General features: G+C 41.2%; 1 protein-coding gene across 6 annotated transcripts; it reads left to right on the top strand.

Annotated features, from left to right (window-relative positions):
- The first annotated feature begins 514 nt into the window (after positions 1–514).
- MTFR1 (mitochondrial fission regulator 1) lies at positions 515–24,030 on the top strand. Of its 6 annotated transcripts, XM_032996181.2 has the most exons (9): positions 832–3,356; positions 3,987–4,146; positions 7,036–7,178; positions 10,623–10,721; positions 16,332–16,450; positions 19,578–19,816; positions 21,626–21,869; positions 22,037–22,205; positions 23,779–24,030. In XM_032996181.2, the coding sequence occupies exons 3-9, from the start codon at positions 7,113–7,115 to the stop codon at positions 23,836–23,838; spliced, it is 996 nt and encodes a 331-aa protein (XP_032852072.1). In that variant the 5' UTR covers positions 832–3,356; positions 3,987–4,146; positions 7,036–7,112; the 3' UTR covers positions 23,839–24,030. The 6 variants fall into 6 exon arrangements, with proteins under 6 accessions (XP_042642036.1, XP_042642035.1, XP_042642037.1 ...); XM_042786102.1 differs by lacking the exons at positions 832–3,356; positions 3,987–4,146 and adding an exon at positions 515–557; XM_042786101.1 differs by lacking the exons at positions 832–3,356; positions 3,987–4,146 and adding an exon at positions 551–583.
- The last annotated feature ends 1,775 nt before the right edge of the window (positions 24,031–25,805 follow it).

Below are 25,805 nucleotides of genomic sequence, written 5' to 3'. Positions count from 1 at the left end.
CTTCCATAGATGGCCACTACCAGAACTTGATTTTACTGCTGAAAGCGTAAATCGTACTGTGAAATTACCTAGCGTGACCCACGCCCGCTGCTGCGTGGAGCCACGGCGCCTACCGCCCTTTTGAAACCCGAGGCGGGTAGCCCCACCCCATCCCGTCAGGCCCGGGCAGCCTGATTTATTTTAATTAAGCGGATCTTAATCCTGTTCGGAGGTTCTGACTTCTCCCCTTCCCATCCCTCGCCCCCACTGACGACAGTTGACCCTCCGCAGCGTTTTGAACCGTCGGGCGCAGTTTTCAGTCAAGCGCCGGGGCCCCGCCTGATTGGAGGGCGGGAGCAGTCACGTGCCCCCCGAGGCTCACGATGGGCGGGGCGATTCCCCCACCCCGACCCCTCCGGGCCCGGTGGCTGCCGGGTAGGTCGCCGCGCCGCAGCCTTGCGGAGGGCGCTGGAGGTCCCGCCTTCCGCAGGAGCGGCGGCTATTGGTCGGGGCGGTGCCGGCGGCGGCAGTGGATTGGCTGCCGGGGAGGGGTGGGCGAGCCGCGGTGCAAGGAGCGGGTGAGGGAGCGCGGAGGCGGCGGCGGGTGAGGGGCGGCGGGGTGGGTGGCGGTTTTCTTCCTCGGCGCGACCCTCGCGTCTCTCCTTCCTCCTGGGCAGCTCTTCTCGTCGCCTGGGTGGGGGAGCGCCACCCGGGACGCCGCGGGGCCGCTGCCGGGCTGGGCAGCTCAGCGCTCGCTCCGCTCTTCCGGGGCTCCCTCGGATGGGGAGGGGCGTTGAGGGGGGGTGCCCTGCTGTGGGGGGGGGGGTCTCTGCCCTCAGGAGCCGCCGGGTCGGGGCCTGCGGGAAGCAGGGGCCGCCGCTTGGCTGGACGTGGGTCCAGGCCGCTCCTGGCTGCTCTCCCCGAGCAGGGCGGCGGGAAGGAGCCGCCGCCTCCAGCAGCGAGCGAGGCAGCGCCGGGGACCCAGGGCGGGCCGCGGCCTTGGGAAGGCGCCGTGCTTTGCGGCGCCTTTGCGGAGGAGCAGAGCGGCGTGGAAACGGCTCGGGGTGTTGGGGTCGAAGCTGCCGCCTTCTGTAGGCGAGCTGACCGAAACGGAAACCCTCTTACGTTGCTGTGACGGGAGTGACAGGTCACGGGGAATCATGCAAATACAAGATAGTCTGGAGAAGTTTGAGGGAAGTTTTTCAAGGAGGAGGCTTTAAAATAAGTAGCATTTGGAGGGGAAAGGAGCCCAGTCTTAAGGGGTCTGGTGCTTCTTTTCTGTAAACTTATGATGCATAGTTTGTATACTTTTAGTGATACTGCTGCTGTGCTCGGATTGTTCTGCGATTGTCATAAGTAAATTGCTAGATGCTTGTTTTTAGTTTGTTTAGCAAGCTGTCGAAAATCCAGATACTGAGTGTGAGTGGAGTTTGAGTGCTTGACATCAACTGTAGTGCATTGATCTCTGATAGTGTAGGCAAGACTTCATTAATATTTACATGCTGTCCTCAGACAGCCATTGTCCTCTGTAGCTCTTGTGAAGACAAGTCTTACAAAGACTAGATGAAAAGGAAATAATTCTGTCTTCTGATACCCACTGCTCTTTACCTAGGTGATAAAGAAAAAAGAAAGGAGCTGAGTTTTCTGCACATCAGCTCTAAAAGTTCCAGCTAGCTGTCAGTGAGTCAAAAAAATTTTCTTCATAGAGATCACTAGCTGAAATACAATTGCTGTGTGAAGGAACTCAGCATTGTTACAGAGAGAGATTTGCGGGGGGAAATTGAACATTTTAAATGCTTCTTCAGACAAATATACCCTTTTGTTAATAAAATTTGCATGCTCTTGTTTCTCAAAGATGAGGTGGAAGGGCTGGCATTCATGGCAGTGACTAGGGAGGTCTGTATGTCTGGCAGGAAACAGTAGGTGTATGGTTATGTCTGTATAGTATAACACCATGTGCTTTAGAGATGTTGAAGGATTTCACTTACCTCTCCACAATATCATGTTGCACTGTGTAGGTATAATCTCTGAGCAAAAGCTTTTGACTAAACTAGTGTTGAAACATTGATTTTATTTATTTATTTATTTATTTATTGTTCTATATCGTTAGTTGGCAAGATATGGTAACATGGGTAAGATGTGATGAATATGGTTTTACAATTTGAGGTATATACGATTGGGCTATATTTTTAAGAAAGCTTTAGCAAGTTCTATTCCAAGTATGTATTATTTTCAATTCTTGCTTTAGATTTCATGCTGATATTAGCTTAGATATCCCCTTGATTGTCTCTGTAGTACTCACTGATTTTTATCTCTCTTTGCGTATCTTTCCAAACAGGTGTTTCTGAAAGTAATAAGGCACTTCATTATTTGTGACTTCCAAGCCGAAAAATAGACCTCTGTATTTTGCTGTGTGATCTTTGCCAAATACTTACACTGCTTATAACTGGTCTGTGTCAGTTTGGGGGAGGGCCTAGGCCTTTATCAGGAGATTCTTCCTGCCTGTCATAATTTATTGTTGGCTTTATCTTTCCTTATTACTTCTTGAATGCGTTGCCTTATGAATATAATTTCATGAGATGAGCTTGGGTCATGCATCAGCCTTAAAGACTGTGAAGATATGCATGCCCTAGTTTCCTGCTAAAATAAGGAGGAACCTGCCCTTTTTTCATGATTTTTGATGTGGTTGGTATTCCTCTGAAACCATGCTTCTTTGAAAATTTTGTGCTTTTATCTTATACATACCCTTTCAATTTAGAGACTAGACCTTTCATTTTTTAGATTTCATGCGTCTGTTTATTCATTGTTAAGGCTGATCTGCTGCATCAAGCCCATTAAGTCATTCTCTTTTCTTTTTGTGTGGATCTTATGTGAATGAGAAAAATTTCCTTCAGTGAGAAAAATATGAATACGGTATTTCTTTTTAAGAGCGAGAACGCAGAATTTGAAAGGGACTTGGACAAATACAACATTGGAAAGTACACACAGAACAATTTCAATTTGAAAGCAGTTGCATCTGATTTTTCTTTCTTTTCATCTTTCATGTGTAGGACTCACTAGAAAGCCTGGCAAAGGGCTCCATTTCATATTTACTGAGTGGTATTCCATATGTGTATAGCCACCAGAGCCTTTATTTAATGAACCTTTTGTAATTTATAAGTAGTATTATCTCTCAGCTTTGTAGACTAATATTTGATATGATAGTATGGAGTGAAACCTGCAAAAGTGGTTGGGTAAAGTAGGGGCAAAAGAAAGTTCAAGGAGGCTAAAGTGAGAATCCTGGCACTCAGAAATTCAGACCTCCTCATTTCTGAACCAAGGAATTGCTGCATGTTGCCATATCAGAAAGAAAGTTCTTCAGCATTGCTAATTTCTGTGTAAGTAGAGTTTTATAAATGAAGAGGAACCCATGACATTCCAACCCCCACATGCTTTAGGCAGAGAAATGTAGTTCTTTGTGTTAGTACTCTCCTAACCTCTTCTGGTAATCTTGCCTATGACTGCTGCTTATCGTTGTAATAGTTTTCCTTAAGCACAGCAAAAGGGCCATGTTTTATAGCAATATTATTATAACTCGGGGCATTTTATTGTAGTAACAGTTGTGGAAATTTGGGGGGAATTAAACTACTACTATTTTTAGTTTAGGTAGAGTAAAGAAGATAGAGGATAAATAGAACAAACATCAGTATTTTAGAAGAGGTATTATTCTGGCTTGCTAAAAGCAATAAACATACAACTCCTGCTTCTGAAGTTGGCATGTATACAGAGCATGAGACAAAAATTTGCTAATGTTTTCATTCTTGCTGTCCAGCAGTTTCTTTTGGAATGAACCCTTTCTGTTCTTGGCACATGAAATAATTGTGAAATAACTGAGATGTATGAAGAAAGGTATAGTGCAATATAGTCTGGAAGAAATGAGCATGAAGTTTGTCTGGGCATAGTTTTGTCAAACTAATAGATCGGATAAAAATATCAAGCTGATATACTTAAAAGCATTTTCCTTTCAGATCTTTTTTTAGATAACAAATTAGCTGGAGGTTGTTAAAACATGGTGGTTTTCCATAGTGCGAGGAACTAAGGAAACTAATGCAGGAGCTGTTGGTACTCTGCACTCTTACAGATTGACTTCGGTCGCTTTCTTCTGCTAAAGCAGGGAACAGGTCGTTGGTAAGAGCAAGGAATTGATGACCCCAGTCTTAAGTTCTTTTAGTATTTAGACTACGGACAAAACAATGATTTATAATGTGAACTATAAATGATCATTTTTCTGAAATAGTTGTGTTGTTTTATGCTTGGTCATCAAAGTCTTGGAACTCGGAATTACAAAAGGTCACCAAAATGTTTTAGGACAGGATAAATATTGTGGACTGTTCCCAGTGTTTTGTGTCATCATGCTGCTGCTTTTATTCCCGTGTCTTTTGGATCTCACTGAACAAGTTTCTAAAACAATCACTAATATTTCAGAAATTCCTTTGGCTAATTTTCGAGCTGTTCGAGGTGAATTTCAGTAGACGCTGTTGTCCTGGAGGCTTATAACTTTTCAGAGTTGTCTATAACCCATTCTAACATCTGTCTCTGTCTTTTCTACCATCTTCAAGTAAAAACAGAATATACTGACTATCACTCATTGCTTTCTGTCCTCTTACATCGTGGCTCTATCACTTGTCTCCTGCTTACTCCCAATACATGTGTAGGGTTTTTTTTTCTTATGCCACCAAGCTATTTTGTACCTTAGCCTTTTTTAAACTTACTACTTCATATTTATACTACTCTGTCATCCTAATATTATGCTACTTTTTTCCTGCATCTGCTTTTGTGCCTTTAATTGGTTATCTTGACAGGTTTTGTGTCATTCCTTTACCTCTTTGCCTCTCAGTTTCTTGAGATCATGGAGACTTTCTAGACCTGCTCTGATTTCCTCAGAAGTTCTAGCGTTATCTTTTCGCTTCTGTTCAAATTGTCTCTGTTATTAGAGACTCGGTCCTCCCAGAAACAAAATAATTCCTTTTCTTCACTTCCTGAAACAAAAGGTGGCTCTGACTACATCTGAGGATTTTTAAACTAATGACCTGGCTATCTGTTGAAAGAGCAGTGTATCAGGATACAGTCATCCCTTTATGGTCCTATCACTTGCCTCTCTACCAGCCAGCCCCCTCCTTGTAATCGCTCAGCAATATGTTCTCTACCTCTTTTTCTCTTTTCTTTGAATGTCTTGACGCAGCTTCCGTTTTTCTTCTCTTTGATTTCCACACTACATGTTCAACAAATCTGAACTTTGGAATGAGGCGGATTGCATCACGTGTACCGCACTTTTGGAACAGGTTTCCTCTTTTAAAGGAGCATTCCTGTCTCTCTTATGTCAGTGCATGTCTGCAGTGCCAGAAATGATGCCAAATCTGATATGGGGCATGTAGAAAGACTTGTATTCTTCCTGGTTTTTCAAACACAGCAGGTGCAATGTGATCAAAGATCCATACAGTCCATACGGTAGCTTGTCTCAGGGAAGAATAACAGATGCCTAAAGGAAGAAGAGATCAAGTAGATGGTAGTGCTTCCCTAATAGACTTTTCCAGCTTTCCATAAAGAAGTCCATGACTGACTGATTTATTATGTAAGACTGTAGCTTATGTTCATGGCTGTTTGGTAGGTAGCCCATTATTCTTCCCTGCTGTTTTTCTTATAACAATTGCAGTTTCCATTCTCATCTCATGGTGATTGGTTCAGGTTTTTTTTTTGATAACTTTTTTTATCTTACATTTTCATTAGACATCCCGTAGCTGATAGATTAGTAGTTTCTTCCTAGTTTTTTCAGAATCAAGAAAATCCTGTTCGGAAATATATTTTACTTTCTGTGGTGATAAGAAACTAATATCAACTTTTTTTTTTTTTTTTTTAAAGCCTGTCTAAAAAAAGATAACTGTAGAGTTGCACTGTTCCTGCCAAGTTTCCAGGAGAAGCAGGTGATTACTAAGGAACTGTAAACTGTTTAAAAAAAAAAAAAAAAAAAGAAAAAACAAAAAAAAAGAAAACCAAAAACCAAACAAACAAAAAAACCCCAACATTTTTAATGGAAGCAGTGATAGTTTAACTGTAATTCTTGTGGGCACTTTCAAACAGCATAGCTTTTCCACCTCGTGACTTTCAAACTCCCCAGGTACCAGTTCCTTGCTGCTACATTGCTTTAGTCATCACTGTGTGTATATATATATAGTGGCTTCAATAACACTGTTGTTCATGCTACAAATATGTTGCTCAGGGTGGTTCAACAGAGTGTTGTTTCTAGCCTGGTACACAAAACAAACGTAAACCTACATCTATGGCTTCCGTTTTGTTGGTGGTGGCATATACTTCTCAGTGGAGTCCAAGTTATGACTGGTGTGGAACACAGTTCAAGAAAAACTACACCATTTTCACCAGAGAAGCGATAAAAACATCTTGATTGAAGTGAATGGTAGCGCATATAAATAGACAGACTTTGATATCTGTCCAACTTTATAAATCACTTGAATGTTTCCAGGCCCAACATCTATGCTATTTCCTGTCATTTTCTTGCCTTAGTCATTTTTCTGTGTTTCCTTCCTGTCCTCAGTTGTGGGAAAAAGGGAGGGAACAGAGAATGTGGGTGAAGAGAGGGGGTCGTCTTCGTGTCGTTTGTTCCTGCACAGAAATGAGGTTTAGGTAGGAGTACGGCCCTTCAATCTTAGTGCTAGTCCCCATCTGCAGGCATTGCGTAGTGTTCGGTTCTCACTTAGGGTTGTTGAAAATCATCATCTGTCCAAGCTCAAGTGAGCAATCATTTCCCCAGCTTTTTAATCATTAACTTCGCCAACAGCTTTGATTTCTTAGAAATGACACTAATAAAAAAATCTTTGTCACCTGCATTAAGTAAATGCCTTCTGATACCTATGCTTTACAGTACTAGGAATTGTCGCCACCTAACATGGCTTGTTTTCAGTAACTGTTTCTAAATCTTGTTTTCTTAGGAATGCATGTAGCAGTTTACTTCTGTATATGTAGCACAACATGCATCTAGAATTCTGTTGTTTCTTGTTTCAGAAGTACTATGGAACCTCTGCAGCCCTGTGGATTTGGAAGGGTTAAGTTCAAGTTTGGAAAGGCTTTTTCCATTCCAGATGATTTGCTGGCTTAAGCGCTTAATTAGGATGGCTTTTGAACAAGTTGGATTCAGCATGGAATCAGTAAGTGTTTCAAACATGCTTTATGTTTTCAGAAAGTCAGGTGTAGAAAGCACTTAATATATTTTAGTTTGTACTTGCCTATTCCAGCAGAACACTTTTAAGTATATTCAATACTGGTACGATTCTGTATTGCTGAAAAAGTATGAAGCTGTTTACTACTTGGACACTGAAGTGTTGAGTAATATATGTGTTAAAAGTACCACGCAGTTCCTTCTAGTCTAATAACAAACTGTTTACTTTGTAAGCACTGCTTTTCATGCTGGACTTCTATGTGTGTTTTGAAGTTGAAGGAAAATTTTCAACTGATTTTTAACAGAGATGCTAATTCTTGAATAAATTTATTTGCTCTTACCTTGAAGATACGAAAAGCCCCATGAAACTGAGATGATGATAACTGTGCTATATTTACTCCTCCTGAAAGTCTTGCAGTAAAGGAGAGCAACATGGCTGTGTTCTTCACTGGGGAAACAGAGAAACGTGCAAGGATAGCCCTCCTCTTGGAGGAAAGTGCACATAGACTTTTCTTAGACAGCTTAGCAGGGAGTGATCAATCTGCTATGCATCAACTGCTTTGTCACTTGGACCTTTAGGAAGCTATTTTGAGTACAAGTATTAGTTTCAATGCAGTAATCCCTGTAAACTGTCAAAACATTTTAATGTTTTAACAATGGGGAAAGCCTTAACAGCTATGCACAGTAGTTAGAAGGGCAGTTCTCTACTGTGGCTTATTTTGGTAAAACCTTTTATCAATCTTGGGAATCTTTGGAGAGAAAAATGTTTATACATTATAAATGAAAATTACCAATAAGAATCTGTATTTTAGGATTTTATTCAAATTTTGCTCTGAGATTTCATGCAGTGTAACTCTGAATATTCAAAGTATGAGAATATGCTGGACTACCATGGATGTTGCTGTGGTTGTTGTCGGCTACATCTTTCAGCCTAAGTGTGTGTGGGGGGAACAAGTTTTCAACCTATTTCCGCCATTCTGTACTTGTATGAAGTTTGTGATAATGCAGTTACATTTCCAAATGTTAGCTGTTTTGGACAACAGAAGAAGACTGATGCAATAAGAGGCTATGACTAAGTAATATGGTGCAGACTTGCTCTGCCAGTGCTTCAAGTCAAGAAGTTGTGTGAACTTGGGTAGAGCAATGCTGAGACTTATTAGCTCAGTTGAGCAGCATGCTGACTTTATTTGCATACCTTGTGGCCCAGCTTGCGTGCAGTTTTCTGAAAATATTGTCCAGGCATATCTTGAATTACCAAAGTTGAGTCATTAAGAGAGTTGGTGCACCACACCACTGTTGTTGAACAACCCCAAGGGGATTTGGTCACCAAATATTTTCGAGGATCTGGGTGCTAGTCAACACCTGGTCTGTGATCTGAGCAATCTCTAAACAAGTTTTGCTGCTTGTTTAAAATGCACTGCACTTGGGTTGGTAATGCAGCATGTAGTCTAGGCTCTTTTGCTGTTGTGGAAGTACTTCTGTAATTAATCCTTTCCTTGACTAGTGTTATTTTTTCCAATGCAGCATCTCTTCGCGGCTATCGCCGACAGTTCTGCTTCTACCATCAGACTCTGTCATGAATAGCGAGGCTGTATTACTGCAGTACTGCTTGTCAGTGACTTTTTCCTGAAGGCTGCTGATCTACCTGCTATTTGCTCAGGCATACGGACAGACAGCAGTGTCGTAGTCACAAATGTGAGGTCTTTGTTTGAGGCATCCAAAGTGCAGAATCAGTAGAGTGCTCAGCCTTGAAAAAAAGATGTGTTCGAATTTAGCATCATATTAAGCAAGAGAATGTATGTTTCATAGAATGGAAAAAATGGGTCTGAGTGGATTAATGACAAAGTTGCAGCTCGGATGTGAGGATCTAGCACAGCGTATGTGCAGGGCCCATTTATTTTGTCAAGATGTATACATTCCAATAAAGCCAGAGGAAAGAAGGATACTTGTTCAGAAATAGGCAAAATGTTTGTGTGAAGTTTCTGAGATAAGATAACCTGGGGATAAATACCACGGAGCATAATTTTGTCTTTTTAATAGAACCTTCAAAATCTAAGAGTAGTACTCTTTGCTTAGTATATCAAAACGTTTTTCAGCTACGTGTTGTGAACCTCCCATGGCTGCACTACACTAATGACGTAGGCAATATTGCTGTGCCAGATGAGGATTGTTTCAGTATTAATCGCCTGGACTTTATCGAAGTTTTCTTTGTTGGGCAACCTTGTAACAGGATGTTGAGTTTGCCTGAAGCTATGACCCTTTAAAAATTAGAGTCTGAGTAGTAAATTTCTATCTACAGCCATAAGTAAACACTAGACAAGTGTTTTAAATTACTGTACAGTGTTCTAATTGTTTACTAACAGCTTACTCTGTGTTATAGTCTTCCCCTTGTTCTTCTTTGTATTGTTTTTGTCAACTTTCCCTGTGCTGAAATCTTTCCTATTTTTCTCTGCTTTCTTGGGGTTTTTTGTTGTTTTTGATTGGTTGGTTGGTTTGGGTTTTGTTCTTCAATTTCTTCTGTTCTTGCACAATTTGTAGTATGCCCCTAGGATTAAAGTCTCATTTTGTTTCATACAACTATGGTAAGTAGTAGAGCAAACATTCCCATCATTAAGTACAACAGAAGAAGGCAAATTCAAACCCTGTTGAAACAACGTAGAAGAAATCTGAATTGCAGTAGAAACTAGAACCAGTTCCAGTGAAGCCAGGTGTGTTGAGGTGCTGTGGGCAATTTTCTTTAGGTGAATGTATATTTATTTTTTTCCTTTTAGGACAAGGTTTCATTCTTAAATATTTATTTCCCCCTTTTACTTTTCTTTGCTCTTTAATTCCACAGTTACATTTTTATGTTTATGCAAGCTGATAGTTAAAGACTGGTAGACACTATTCCTGTGTGAGAAGAGCTCTTAATTCAAAAAGAACAAAAATATTTGGGGAAATGTAGAATTACATACATTTATGGATTTTTCATGATTGAGTGGGTTGTCTTGAAACCCCTTAAAAACAGGTGTCTGATCTGCTGCAGATTCTTTATTGTCTTGAAAATGGATAAATTATGCTTTTGAAGGTGCTTCCAACTCTTGAATCCTTCTGTGTTACCTGATTTATTGCTTTGAATTTAAACCTAATGCAAAGGCTGTCTTGAACTTAAACAGCCATAGATACATTTTAATGACAAAACCAAATTTCGTGCTATTTTGGGTGTACAGTGTAAGGAGTTCACTGATACAAATTTCAGTGTATATATATTCTGTTCTAGCATGAAAGGAATAACTTTGAATTTAATGTATTTTATGTATTTTAAATACATGCATTTTAAATGTATTTAAATACATTGAGTACAAACATAGTATGGATGGATAAGGGAATACTCTTCCAATATGATATAAAAATCAGTTACCTAACAGCTGGCTTCTTTTTCCTTCCCATCTAGGTGCTTTGGTCAAGTAAGCCTTATGGTTCATCTCGAAGTATCGTAAGAAAAATTGGTACTAACCTCTCTCTTATACAGTGTCCAAGAGTTCAGTTTCAGGTAGGTGTTCTCAACAGTTTAGAATACGTGTTTCACTATACTGATAAAGGGATTTGCTCTCGCATCAAAAGATTTTAAGCAAATATGGAGTTCATTGAAGTAAATGTCTAGAGGATTTGTAAAAGCAGAATATGATAAACTGGGCACGTAGGAGAATTAGTTTACTTCAGTTCTTCCCACTTCCAGTTCAGATTTTTTCCAAAAATGGATTCTTCAGCTTCTGTACTTCCTTAAAACCTCAATCCCTACTGCTGTAACGTACATAATGAAACTTGAAACAGGTTTCTTTCCTAAGGAAATTAGAGCTTCTAAAATGAGGCAATACCTTATTAAAAAAAAATATTATTGGGAAAAAAAAAATATTCATAAAAAGGAAAAATGTTTGAAACATTTTTTTCTATAAACAGTACTTATAAGCTAGGCTTAAGGGGCATATAAAGATGAACAGTTACTTAAAAATACTTGGGAAAATAAACTACTTTATCAGAAAGCAAAAAATTAGTAATAAAATGAGCACCCTGTTTGCTTTTGTTTTAAATACAAGGCTAGCACTGTATAAGTGAAGGGGAACATCAGTTCTGTGCAGCTTTCTGACTTGTTTGCTTTTAACTTCAGCTGCATATAGTGGGAGGGTAAAGAGTGAGGGTAAAAGCTTAAAGAGGAGAGAACCCTTGCTTTTTATAACAAGTCTTTCAGGAACAGATGGGGAGATGGAAGCTGTTACACATAATCTCTTCAACTCTCTGTGTGTTAGGGATAGGGGGTGGCTATAGAATTGGAGAAATTTAGTGTTTGAAACTCAAGCTGAGAGAGCAAGGGTGGGGAACCTAAAGATGAATGGTGGGAAACATCACCCACGCTAAGACAAGGTAATTTCCACACAGCTAAGGTTTTCACTGTTTAAATCAATTTCTTTATCCTATTTGAAATGTATGAACAATATTTAGACTTGAAATTATAGTAGTAAAATCAGATTGTTCAGATTACCGTAGAAGCCGTCTTGGTGTGTTAGTAAAAGCCATGCTAACATTTTTTTCTGTCTTAAATAAATACATTGAGAAACTAGGGGAGCAACCTAGTAGCCTGGTGAAGCTTAAAAACTAAACATATACATCGTGGGGGTGGAGATTTGTGTAGGTGAAAAGGCCGACAAAATTACATGCTGGATTCAAACTTTTGGATATATAATTAATAGTAGTTATGCCAGCAATAAGGCTCCATGTGCCTCAGATTGGAAAGGAAGTGAAGTTCTCCTATAATGTGTCTGATTTTCTCTAGTGTAAAGGCCATACAAGGGAAGATGATGCTCATTTGCAGATGGTTAGCCAAATACTGCCTTCTCTTAATATGGTACATAAAAGAAGACATTTCTGTTTATGTTCTTGCAAAGAGCTGTAAGGTACATCTGGGGAATCTGTTCCTGAATATTTTTAGTGTTGAAATAAAAATATGTATATGTCTTCGTCTGAATTCTGTGTTAGAATAAATAAAATATTTGCCTTTTTTTTTTCCCCTCCTAAAGAGACATTCTGTTAGCTTTGCATAGATTTTATGCACACCAAGTATAAACAGTCATCTTCTGTTAGATGAAGGGAAAGGATCCTAAAAATAGAAGTACAGTGGTCAGAGTTGATTGAATTAGAAATATGAATTTCCAAATTGGAGCCTTGAAACACATTAAAATTTATATGATTTATGCAGGCTTTATACTATTTTAATATATAAACTGCCAAACATGTAAAAGTGTGATTCTAACATCTGTTTTTTATGTCTTTGTCTCAGCATTAAGATTCTGTAGTGAAGTTCAATGCCGGTCTCGATTGTTTTTATGCTGTTGAAACTGCCACTTTCCTATAGCTGTCTCTTCCTCTTTCTTTCTTGCCAGCTTTAGCTATGTTATGAAGGGACCATGCACAGAACCTTGCTGTAAGTCACTTTCTTTAAAAACCGAAGCAAACCTTGCTTGCCTCATCTGAGGGTGCATGTATATCATCAGTGTTTCTAACTTGATCCAAGAGCAACAAACTGGCCACAGGTCTTCATTTTTTTTATGATAAATGAATAAGAGATAGTGGAAGAATATCTCTGTTACGTTCATGCTTTCTTCTCTTCTAGAATGATTTTGTTCAACTAGTCTGAAAAAAAGATTTTTTGATTTTAACATCTTGATTTTTTGATTTTAACATCTTGATTTTTTTGATTTTAACATCTTGATTTTTTTGATTTTAACATCTTGATTTTTTTGATTTTAACATCTTGATTTTTTTGATTTTAACCTTTTGATTTTGAGAGGTCTACTGACTTTTTAGTATCTGTATGGATCTTGCCATAGTCGACGTTTAAATTAATCGCTAAATGCTGCTTATGTATTCACTTAGAGGTTGCAGAGCTTAACCTAGATACTCTAAATGGCATGAACAAATGAAAGTGGTTCATATAGTTTTTGCATGTCATATTTTTGAGGTTTATGCGTAGTCTTTAGCAGAAAATAAAGTTAAACTTACTAGTATAGCCCAGGTAGACTTACCAATATAGCCCAGACCTCCAGGACTGTATCTCAAGATAGTATCCTTCAGCTACGGCATCTCTGTTCTAGTCCCATGCCTCTCCTGTTTGTCTGCTGGAAATCTGATAACTCAGTAAAAATCTCCTAAGGAACTGGTGTGCATGTAGCAAACATGAGAAGTTACTGGGCTAATTTGAAAAATCATAGCAACTTTGTCTTACTTGAAGAAGTATTTCCACGTTTAATACCTAACCGTATTGTATTAGTAATTTGAAATTAGAGTTCTTATTCTATCCTCAAACGTATAAAAATATTTGTTCTGCTTTCCACTTCCTGGAGCAAATAAAAAGTAGGGATCCTGCTCTGACATCTTAAGCCATGTTTCCGTAGTGTAGTGGTTATCATGTCTGCCTAGCACACGAAAGGTCCCCGCGTGGAAACACCGGGGAGGCTGGTTCTTTGGGAGTGGGACTCGATGATTCTGTATGGGTCCCTTCCAACTCGAGATATTCTATGACATCAACCAAAACAGTACAGTGTGGGTAGTCTTGTCTTCAGAAATTCGTGCAGTAATGGGTCTGAAATCCAGAGGCACGCACGTGTGTACGTACAGCATGCATGCACACTGAAATAGGCAAAAAAACCTGTGAAGGAATAAACAGGGTGAGCAAACTACATAGTTTGCAGAGAAAGAAAAGTAGACTATTTTCACTGTTTCAATTCAGTTCCTGCCATCCAGTAGAGTCGGGCCTCTGTTTTCAGCTCTCTGTTCTCCATTTCAGGTGCTGTCAGAGCAGTTGCCCAGGTTTTCATCAGCAGAGTTTGGCTGGAAGAATAGAGTAGTCAGTCACAGAGTTATTTAAGCATCATTCTACAGAGAACTGAAGTTTTATGAGATGGGTGTTGGCTTTTAACCTTTAAGTTAAAGTAAAAATCTTGCATTCTCTTGAAATTTGAAATCCACTGCTGTGGGACGGCCTTGTTGTTTTTAGGAATAGAGAAAAGAAACATCTGTATACGGCGTAACAAGCAGATTCTGTTTACATATAAATAGAATAAAAAAGCAAGAAGAAACTTGCATCACAATATAACAGAAGGCTTGCTGCTAAATTTTGGATTAGAAGTTATTTCTCTCACAGTGCAGGAAACCTGGCAGTGGTAAATGCATTCCTTACTGTTGATTTATAAAATTATTTTTGATGCAAGTATGCACAGTGCCTTTATTTAAATGTGGCTTCAGTCTTTTCACGGTAATAGTTCCTCTTGTGTCCATTACAGTCAGGAAAATCTGTCACCTGCAAGAAGTGGCTAATGTATTATGGATTTTTTTAAATTACCGTTAACGTTAATACAGATGCTGTGGTCATGAAAATTTCTTTTTATTTGGGAAAAAAAAAAAAAAAAAGCCAAGGAAGCCTCGAACAATGAAAATCCTAACATGCAATGTAGTATTCTCTAGACTGTTTTAAAGAGAGGCAGACTGTGATGGTATTAGGCACAACTGTTAATGTGATAAACATATTACCATCTGTGCTGATGCTACCTGGAAAAAACCCTGTTGTTTCCAAATGATCTGATGGTGCCAATATACACTCCTGGGAGCTGTGATAAAGGCTCACATACAAGTTGCAAGAGTATGAGGTGAAGATGACTAATCTCGATTTCCAAAACTGTCTGTAACAACTCCTGGGGAAAAAACAACTCCGAACCCACAACTTGTATCTTCCTGGGACTTGTGTAGCAAAGGCTACAAGTGAAATACCTGTGGATGCTCTTCAGAAATGGCTTTACCTCATCCAGACAGCAGTCCTACTGTGGTAGCTCTGATACAAATTCAGGTTAATGCTACCATTTCCTAGTTGCTGCTACGTAATGGTTTCCTCTTGCAGAGGTGAGTCGCCTTGAAAATTGACCTAAGTGTTAACAGGCTGGATCCAAGCTGTCTTCATGGACACCACCTTTGCCAGCGTTACTAGCTTCTTGGCTGCTCCCAGCAGCAGGCAGCACTTAAACAGCTGCGACTCTCTGTGCAAATTTGGGCTGTGGGTTGTGTATATGTAATACAAACAAAAGACGTGGCGTAGGTGTATTGGAGATAAGTAACTCGAGGGGACAGACTGAGCAGAAGAAGTTATTGAAAGATTTTTCAGTGGCTTTTTTCTGCTAAGATACTGAGACCAGGCTGCTCAGTAGTCCAGTGACTGAGTACACATGCCTTTGTCTTACCCGGGGAAGCAGCCAGTATTTCAAAGTAGATTTGAAACCATTTTCTATAACTGTGGCTATGGAGCATGTGTTGATGATCCAAACAGTTTTTTGAATCTCCGTTCAGGTCATTTAACTGTAAACCTAAGAAAGGTTCCAGTCTCTGGAGCCTGGCTCACCTTTGGCTTCAAACAGCTAACGGCAGAACCATGCTGAAAAACGGTTGATTTGTTTGGCATGCTGTAAAGGAATGCCAAAGGATTGTTAGGAAATAGTTGATTCTGTTGGGATTGCATCCTGCCTCTCACTTAAAGTCTTGGTGATTACTGAGCTAGTAGAAATGTTTCTTTGATTTTCTTCACCACCACCACCCCCCCCTTGTGTAATGTACATACCTTTATCCTTGTACAGAAATTATGAAAGTTGTCGGGGAAGGGAAACACACTTCAATAGAATTTCACTTTCAAAATAATACTAAGTCAGAGCAAAAAACTTAGGTACTAGTAGCCTTAATGTCTTTTTTAACTACTGGTCAAGAGTACAATTTAAAAACATATTATTTGAGTTAATGAAGCAAACTGCTTGAGAATGTTGATGATTATTTGTCTTTAATAATTTGCATTGGATTTTTAGTGTTCAGTAATGTCATGTGATAATATATGTAGTTAGCTGTGAACCTGTGTAAAGTGTTCAGCAGACTAGATTGAAAAGTTTGAAGTCAGTGAAATGGTTCTGGACCAAGCCCAGGAGAGAAATGTGTGCTAAGTCTACAGATGTGTTTCATGCATGTATGTGTTAATAGTAACATGTAGCCTTACTTAAAGTATTGGGTAAAATAACTCAGACTCGGGCTGGGAACAGTGACTCTAAAACCTTCGATCTTTTTCTTTAAAATTTAGCTTACTTCTCATGCCGCAGAAGGAAACCACCCTAATCAACTTCGAGAAGATGCAGTGGCCTCCTTTGCAGATGTGGGATGGGTTGCTCAAGAAGAAGGTGAAGGGTCTACAAGGCTCAGGTATGCTCCTCTAATCTTTTTCAAGAACTCAACTGAGAGGAAGAAACCTAGCTTCTCCCCAGTGAGAATCTCCTGTGCATTGCAAATAAGGGAGAGCACCGGAACGTTGGGGGAAGAGTGATAGGAAAGGCAGGGTCTGGAAAAGGAGTAGTAGAGGTTAGACTAACAGGGTTATGAGTGAAAGACTGGTTTGAGAACACACAGGAGACTGGCTTCGTACAAGGAAGACTGGGGGGGTTTATTTACCTAGTTAGTACAAAGAATTGCACGTGACAGCTTCAAGCAACCGCGTCCCCACAGAAAGGTCTGCTGTGGCACGGCGCAATTCCTAACGCTGACTCTCCAGTTCTCCTGGGATTTTCATTAATATGGGGTGGGGTAGCGTACAGCTTCCTAATTAGCAGCGGTGGTCGTTCTAACAACCCAATAATTGACACCTTTCTGGTTAAGGCTCTGCAGTCTGCTAAAGACAATTTTAAGATTACGGTTTATATTTCGTCTTTAATCTTCGTAACACAAACTGGCAGGGAAGCATGTGAGCACCTGCGTCCGGAACGATGGGCTAGGTGCTGTTGTGTTGGACCAAGGGTACTACATAGCCCTGTAACTGTGTGAAACAGGTTGGCTGAAGTGACAAAGTTCTCTATTCCAGCCTACCCGAATTGCTGCTCAGACTGGCCAGAAACAAAGGTACAGTTCTGTATTGCAGAGGAAGTTTTTCTTCTAAACAAACAAACCTAGGACAGAAAGGCACAGATTGTTGGCTTCAGAGATTACTGGAGGATACCGTCCTTAATTTGAAAGCACAGAATAGGTTAGTAATGACCCAGATGCCCTCCAACATGACTTGCCATAGTGAAAGCTTTGCATAACAAACATTCTGGCACTGCCACATTAATTTCACAAACTCAGAGGGGAGTCACAGAAATCAACGCTTGTTTGGGAAACACTATTTGTAAAGTCTATTTGATGCGCAGGAAATTAACTGGCCGACACTACTTTTGTTTGCACAGAAACGTTTTGTCTAAGGATTGAACTGTAAAGCTATTACGTTTAATGGAGGCAACAGGGAGAATAGCTCTTTGGTGCTTCAAAGAACCTATTATGAAAGATGTAGGACTTGCATATTTGCCGAGACGTCTGCATGGGAAGGGGGGAAGGGGGACAGATGGATGTGGGATGGGACTAAAATAATCCTGCAGATATATAGTGACCTTAAGGCAAACAGCTTATAATGGAGCATGGTAAGTGAATTACTTAGCAAATATGAGTATTTCAGTGTGCACAGTTTATTACGTCTGTGCACAGTATTATGTAGTGGAGCTAGCATGCATTAGGTGTTTTCCAGGCGTTTGAAATTCTCCGTTTCGACAAGATCACATAGACGTTACTGTTAAATATATATTCACTGCATAATTCAGTAAACAGTACTGCAGACAGAGGGGTTTTTTTCTGCAAATGCAGTCGCAGGAAGCAATTAAATGACAAATGGTTTTCCCCTGCCCCTAGCCCGAGCAGTGGTGACGGGTCAGGCATAGTGTTTTTCCACAGTGTTAGATTCCAATCAAGACACTTCCTCAAACACCATCACTGCTCTGAGCTGAAAATACCCTTTGTTTAGCTAGTCTGCTCCTTTAAAGAGTTTCTAGAAGGCAGGTTTTAAAGAGTGGTGACCACTGTCTCTTTCCACCTTCCTGATTTAGGGAAAGCAGGGAGGTGGCTGCTATAGGAAGCGTCCTGTTCTCTTCTCAGCCTTGGCTGCTCTCTATTCCTATCCCGATAACACCACCTAAATTTTAACATCCTTGATAAGATTAAATTCTGCTTGATCAGATTTCTGCGAGTTGTGCTGATGTTTCAGTGTTGTGGAAGATTCAAATGTGTATCTCATCCCAGACTGAGGCGGTCAGAGCACAGGGCTTGTTCTAGCCTTAAATCTTGGCTCTTTTAAGTCTTGCACAACTGCCGATCTAACATGATGTGCATCCAGAGTGATGGGGCTCTTTCTTAAGATGTATTAGTTTGGAGCCATCCTACACGTTTTGAAAAGTCCTATCACTGGCCACTGTTCTTACTCTCATGTTTGAATAAATAACAGAATCCTGACCTGCTGGAGAAGTTTGGGGATCGAAGTTAAGGAGGATTGATATTTTGCAGTTACGCTGATGATAATCTGTTGTCATTAAATCTTTATCGATTCTACTTACAGAATCATAGAATAGTTTGGGTTGGAAGGGACTTTCATCTAGTCTAGCCCCCCGCCTGCGATGAGCAGGGGCATCTTCAGCTGGAAGGGGTTTCTCAGATACTGGAGATAAACCATTTAAAGATGTTGGTGTCCTCAGTGAATCTAACCTTCTGTAAGTGCTTGTCTGACTGCAGCTGTTCAGTCAGGCCTCAGTCTTGAACGTAGCTTGAGCTTTGGCTGGTAATAAAGGGAGGCAACAGAGGTGCATTTTCTTGTTCTTGTGAGAAAGAGGAGGAAAGCTTATGGACTCTTGAAAATTGTATGAAGTTTTCTTCTCTGTAGTTTCATTTATTGTGATAGAAAACTAGATACAAGACCCTTTCCCATTTACTGATAAGCAGCCTGTGTGTCACTAAGCTGTTTAATGTACTCCGTGCTCCCAGCACTGCTAAAATGGAATCTAAAATGTCCCTTCAGAAGTCGAAAAAGTACAAAATCATGCTGTAGAACGAAGAAGCTCCTCCTCCTCCTTCAAAGGAATCAACTGCAAGTGACTACTTGTACCCTATGGGGGAAAAATTGTAGCATTTGGGGGAAAAAAAAAAAAAAATCTTAATTCCAACCAAAAATACAGTAGGTGTGAGGCAGAGAAATAGATTGGGGGTGAGGGGGAATGTATTCCTTTTTCCTCCTGAAATCAAGGATTCCACAAAAAGCTGGCAAAGGGAAGAGAAGAAATACAGCTAGTGATGCAAACAGAAAGGATGTGAAGCTGTTACTTACTTCAAGCTCTGTGATGTCTTGATGGAAGTGATTTGCATAAAGGCAACTTTGAAGTCAGGCTTTCAACTTGTATTCCTGATTTGTATATAATGCTGCTTTAGTTTTTATCTATTACAAAGCCTTTAAAAAAAGAATCTTGTGATATTTTTGTTACAGGTCAGAAGTTTGGTCAAAAGCAGCCCAGCCTTTTCCAGGTGACCTACCTCGTTCTGGAAAGTCCTTGCACAGACAGATGTCCTTACAAAACCCACTGGAAGAACCAATGTCCAGGAGCACGGTGACGGCAAACGAAGAAGCTCTGCAGAAGATCAGTGCTCTAGAAAATGAACTAGCCACTTTAAGAGCACAAATAGCCAAAATTGTAATCTTGCAAGAACAACAGAACCTGACAGGAGGTACTAAATTTGCTGTACTCTTAGCAAAAATGAGTGATAATTAATTTGTCCTTTTAATAACGTGCCAATTCATTTTTGTGAGATACTGCAACACTGAACACTTCTCTGTAATGTTTTGGTTAGTTAGGTAGACAGACGTAGCCTGCTGACCAAGGGGTACAGAACAGGTCTTGAAGACAAGAGACCTGCCAGATTTTCCAGTATTCCAAAAATCTTCATGTTTGTGTGAAAGTCTGCCAGAATTCTGCATCTGTGGATGAGTAAAGTAGTATTAAACAGCTTTCAGAGCAAAGCTCATGATAAACATGATGGCTTAAACCAAACTCAAAGAACATAATTTAATTACTAGCACTTAAGTCTTCCCATCCAGTAATGAAATAGGCTCTCTGATATCATGAAGTAATCATACAAGATGCTAATTATGCCTTTGGAATATGTAACGTACATCTCAAGTTTATGAAATAAATAACAGAAAAGGAGACGAATTGTTTATTGGCATCGTCTCTGGGATCAGACACATTGCCCAGATGGAACCAAAAGCGGTGCACTGTTTCTGGTAGTAGACAGAATAATTCTTCTTTTCCTGAGTTTCATTCTCCTCTTTCCTTCACCTCGGACTGCGCTGCAGCTCCAAGCCTGCTGTCTCCAAAGACCGGTGGGAGGTGGCCCTTGTCAGCGGCACATGACAGCCCTTTGGTTTTCACTCTTCCCTGAGCTCACTTAGCACGTACAGTTTTGCCTGTGTTTACGTATAAAATCATATCCCGATTCTTCAGATGCTCTTGTGTAGTTTTTGTCTGTGAACTGATAGCAGTTCCTTTAGTTTTCCTTAACTGTTCATACTCAAAACTATTGGAATAGTTTGAAGGATCACATGGTTTCACTCTTGAATTGTAATTAATTGGGGGGGGGGGGGGTTGCAGAATAACTGAAAACTTATTTTTCATTGTTTTCCCTTCACCTCCATTGGGAAATTTTGATTTAATTTTATCATCTTTACCTTTACCTCCCTCTTCTGGTAGAACATGGTAAGGACAGTCTGTGTATGCCTACATGTACCCAGCCTAGACTCCTCTGCATTATCTATGTACGTATCTTTACACGCTTTATATTCCAGGCCTCAAAACTCTGGTTTGATCTGGTTTTGCTGGTTTCTCTAAAGGTGCCTTTGAGCAGAGGTTTCTTCATTTATTTGTCAAGTTATTATGGCTGTTAGATTTCTAATATCAGTTTTCACCTAAAGAGTACAGGGAACTGGAAATCATGATTGTCGTGAGGCTCTTTATTTTCAGGCAGATGATTAGCTGGCCTAAAAATCCTTAACCTCAGAGAGCCGGAACAAGCTTCAATGTAAGCGCTGTTTGAGCTCTGAGATGTACATTTAAAATTTTTCGATGGTAATTTACGCATGATGGTAAGTAGGAAGAAACACCGCTCAGACGGCGGATTGAACGCGACTTCCAGTTCAGTACCTGCCTTTCAGAAGAAGGTGAAATACTGGTAAACATTAGGAGCAGAACGTAACTCAGAGAGGTCGTGACGTCCGTCCCGTTGCAGTAAAGACATGATTGCACCTAGAATCTGAACTGGAAATTCAAAGAACACTTCTCGCTCTTCGGGAAGGATTTTTACGGGGCGTTTCGGTTGAGCCTACTTAGGTGGTTGAAGAACGGAGAAGTTGCAGAGTGATCTAAAAAGGGCAGAGGGGAGGCAACTGAAGCTCTCACACCCATGTGCTTTCCTGAGCAGTTGCGAGATATAAAGGGGATTTACACGTAAACTGACCCGCGATGCCTGTTCTGTTTGCAGTTGGGACAAGTCCAGTTGCTTCAGCTGCTGTCCCCGTCGCGCCGCCGCCGCCGCCGCCGCCGCCGCTCCCTCCCCCAGGCCTACAACCGAGTATGTCTGCCATTGAGCTCATTAAAGAAAGGAAAAACAAAAAAACAAACTCTGGCCAGAATTTGCCAGAAAACGGGCCAAAGAAGTCTGAAATACCAAACATGCTAGAAATCCTCAAAGACATGAACAGCGTCAAACTGCGCTCGGTGAAAAGGTAAGAAACAGCAGTATGTTAACGTTTGCCTTGGGGGTTTGGTTTTACGCCTCAGAACTATTTTGAGGGGAGACAGATGCTGATGGAACATCCGACAATGTAAAAGCATTCACAGCTTCTAAAGCTTCGCTTTGGACAATGTTAATGCTGCTTGTTTTCTTTCCTAGATCATCAGAAGGTACAAAATCCAAAGCGGCTGACCCTGCAGATCCTGCAGCATTAATAGCAGAGGCGCTCAAAAAGAAATTTGCTTATCGATACCGAAGTGACAGCTCGAGCGAAACAGAAAAAGTGATGCCAAAGACTGAAACAAAGGCAAAGGCTGAGGTGGTGCTGGTGAGTAGCGGGAGTCTGAACGCAGGCTTGGGCTAAAGGAGAGCTGTCGTGAAAGCCGGCGCGTGTCTTTCTGCCAACAGAGGCCAGTACCTCCAGGGTAGCGTCCCTGTCCACAAACCCCTCTGGAGTCCTCCTGCTCCCCCCAGGACTTGTGGCAATTGTACGTTTTTAGTCTCAAGTCTTAAGATCGTGTACTTCTCAGGCTCTAGGTTTAAAAAGCCCTATTATAGTTTATTCAGTTTGGTTTTTTAAACAAAACTCTTTCCTGTTGCCGCGAGCACGTGGTAGTGCAAGGGCTCATGCCAGAATCAAATCTGAACAGACTTCACCTGTTATTAGCAACCTTAACCGTTCAGACAGTGCAGGTGAAATCTTGAGATGCTGAAACACGTCAGCCCTTCCTAGGAATGCAGAAAGCCAGTCGTTCAGAATGCCTGCTGGATCTTGGCATAGCGAGTTTCCTCTAATAATTGGAAATGCTGAATGAATAAAAGCAGTTTCTTTATAACGTGAGAGCGTTAAACTGAATTATATTTAAAATCCGTATCCTGATAGGAGCTAATGGCTTCTATTTCAGATTGATTTGGGTGTTCAAGGTGCAAGTGTCTAGCAACACACACTTGCTTAAAAAACAGGCTGGTGCAAGATCAGTTTTGTTAGTAAGCAGTCCTTGAAGCCTTGCGCTATCGAACCAGAGAGGCAGAGTAAAGAATGGTTTTTCTCTTTGCGCATTTGGAAAAATACACATAAAACTCCAAAAGCTGGCTGCACTCTGAATTACGTTTGGAGGAAAGTAAGATTCCCGAGCCACAAATCTCGGGACTATCCAAGTACTTCAGCTTATTAATGTTGACTTATTGGCCTTCTGGTTTAGGCCTTTAAGGAGCGTTCGGGCTGTTCTTCATAACTAAAAGGCTTCGTATTCCCCAAGAACCAATCACTTTTCCCCCAGCATTTCTGGGGCTTTAAGGAAAAGAACGAGTGAGTTGACAATGTTTTATTCACACGCGGGTTTTTCAGGAGTTCCCAGTTTTGAAATTTACAGCCCCTCTTTTGAGGTTAAGGATCAAGTCCTCAAAAGCTAAGGGAAGGGAAGGCTTTCACTGGTTAAATGGTAGAACGTCGCTCTGTAATGGTCTACGAACCCCGTCATCGGCTACTTCTCAATAGGTAACTTCTTGCTAGACCAGCCCCCCGCTGATAGCAGGCAAAGGGTACGTCTCTTCAAAGGCCTTGCACACAGCCAGGGTCAGAACAGAAATACCGTTAAACTGCCGCTAGATCCACTGCCTGTCAGCCCCCAAAGCCAAGAGGCCGGGGGCCGTTACTTTGCTGCGGTCGAGTGACGGGGGCGGGGGGGGGCAGCTGCCTCACCCGCCCCACGGCATCGGCCGGTGGCCCGAGCTCCCCTCCCCTCACTCGGTGGCCATGAAGCGGGTGAAACCCACGTGCGGAGAAGCGGGTGGGGTAAGGAAACGGCCTCTGCCCACGTTCCCGTCCTACGTACGGCTCGGAGGGGCGGCGGTTGAAGGCGCTGGAAGCAATCTGAACCTCTTTCTGGTTTCCTTCCCAGTTTGGGCCGCACATGCTGAAGTCTACAGGCAAAATGAAGACTTTAATCGAAAAATCGTAACGCGTTAAGATCGCGGCGCGGAAGGCTGTCGAAGCTGTTTTCTCTGAAGTCTTTTCTGTTGCAAATAGCAATAGTACCCAGCGGTCTCTCACGACACAGGAGAAGCCTAAGAAACGTAGAACTGAGGCCCTAAACACGGCCGTAGGCGATTTCTCGAGGGGAATAAATTTGACCATTCTACTCAGGTATTAATTTTGTAGTCAGACCTGGCTTTCTACTCAAGACTTACCGGGTGGTTTTAGTTTATTAACACTAAAAGTTATACAGGAACATTCTTTGTGCGTAACTGACCACCTTAAAAATTCGTGTGCGTGTTAGTGATGAGAGCGACACACCCTTAACTTAATATCACTTATTTGAGCTCTAGCTACAACTTGCACTACAACATTTAGTTTGATACTGAATTTTTCATGTCAAAGTCTTTCTTTTAAACTTTAGTAAATTTTTAGCCCAAAGAAAACCTGAATGCATTTTACTTCTTACTGAACGAGTGTGAAAACCTCAGCAGGCTGCACAGGTCACCTGCTATGAGACATTTTTAGTAGTAGCACATTTTTGTGCGGGGTTTTGTTTTGGGGGTTTGTTTTTTTGTTTTTTTTTTTTTTTTTTTTTGTTTGTTTGGTTTTTTTTTTTTGGGTTTTTTTTTTTTGGTTTTCAAATGAGCTTGCAAGGGTAAGAGAGCAAAACCTTCGTGTATCATCCTGTGGCCAACGCAAAAAGTGCACGACAAGTGAGTAAATCATGCTGTGGGGGCCTCTGTGAATAGGTAGTCCAATAAATCTAAAATAAACCAGTAGATAGCAGCAGAGTGAAAGAAATGATGTAAGAGCAGGTGTTAACTAGCATAGAAGCAGTGCAGGTAAGAAAGGAAGGTACAAAGTACTGTGGGGTTGCCAGTTGCCAAAAGTATATTGTGTGGAGAGATGCTTGGGGACACCTTTTTATCCCCAGCTGCCTTGGGTCCCTGGAGAGGTTTCCAGCAGCTGGGGGCCGCCCAAGCCCCCCCTGGTCCCTGTTTGCAGGGAAGAGAGGGTGTAAGCTCTCGCCCGTAAGGGGCCTCCCAGGGGAAGCCCCTTTTGGGGAGTTCCCCCGGCAGCAATTTGCTGCCAGACCTGTAGAGAGCTAGTCCGTTAACCAGCTACCTGAGCTCCTGTCTCCAGGCTCAGATGGAGAAAGGGCTCATGCTGCCAGGAAGATTCAGGTTGAAAAAAGCTGCTTAGGAACCAGAGAGCTACGACTTAGCTGCACCCTTAAAGGAAGCCAAGGTTTGCTCTGACTGTAGATGAGCAGGGAAAAAGTTGTGTCTGGGTATTCCAGTGTTCTAAGGTGCTCTGGCTACTGGAACAAATACAAGTGCCCCTTGGAGCTTCCGTTTCCTGGGAAAATTAAAAAAAAAAGAGAGCACTTCTTAAGTAAAGACAGCTGAGTGGCTCTGATGCGGTTACTGACGATGACTGAGGCTTTGCTGCTTGTAACTGGACTGTAGATGGTACAGTCGAGGGGGATGTTTTCTGGTAAATGGTGCTCGTTTGTACACCACGTGGCTTCCTTCCACACGCTCTGCCATCAGTCTTACTGACAGGCCCTTAAACCCCCGCTCTTTTAAATGCCTTTAAAACACCTTTTTGAAAGTTAAATTTGGTTTCAAGTTTTGTATTTAATGCTCTATTGCCTCTATATAAAATTAAAAGCAGTTAAAATAAACGCTGCCTATGTGATTTGTGGTACTCGTACGAACGACAGCAGCCAGATAGCAACCACAGCAAAGTATGGTTTACCTTCTACTACAGTGACTATAAATCAACGTGGTGACAACTCACCCACGTCTCCCTCCGGACTGGACCACTTACCTTGCCGTGCAGCAGGAGTCACTGTAGAATCAGTCGTGGAAGAGCACAGCGCCGGTTAATTCAGTTAAATTCAGATTTCCAAAAAAAAAAAAAAACCAAACCCAAAGCAAAACGATC

This window comes from Tyto alba, unplaced genomic scaffold (assembly GCF_018691265.1).
Source record: "Tyto alba isolate M040663 unplaced genomic scaffold, T.alba_DEE_v4.0 Super-Scaffold_9, whole genome shotgun sequence".
Classification (NCBI taxonomy): Eukaryota; Metazoa; Chordata; class Aves; order Strigiformes; family Tytonidae; genus Tyto; species Tyto alba.
This window is presented reverse-complemented; position numbering and strand designations above follow the sequence as displayed.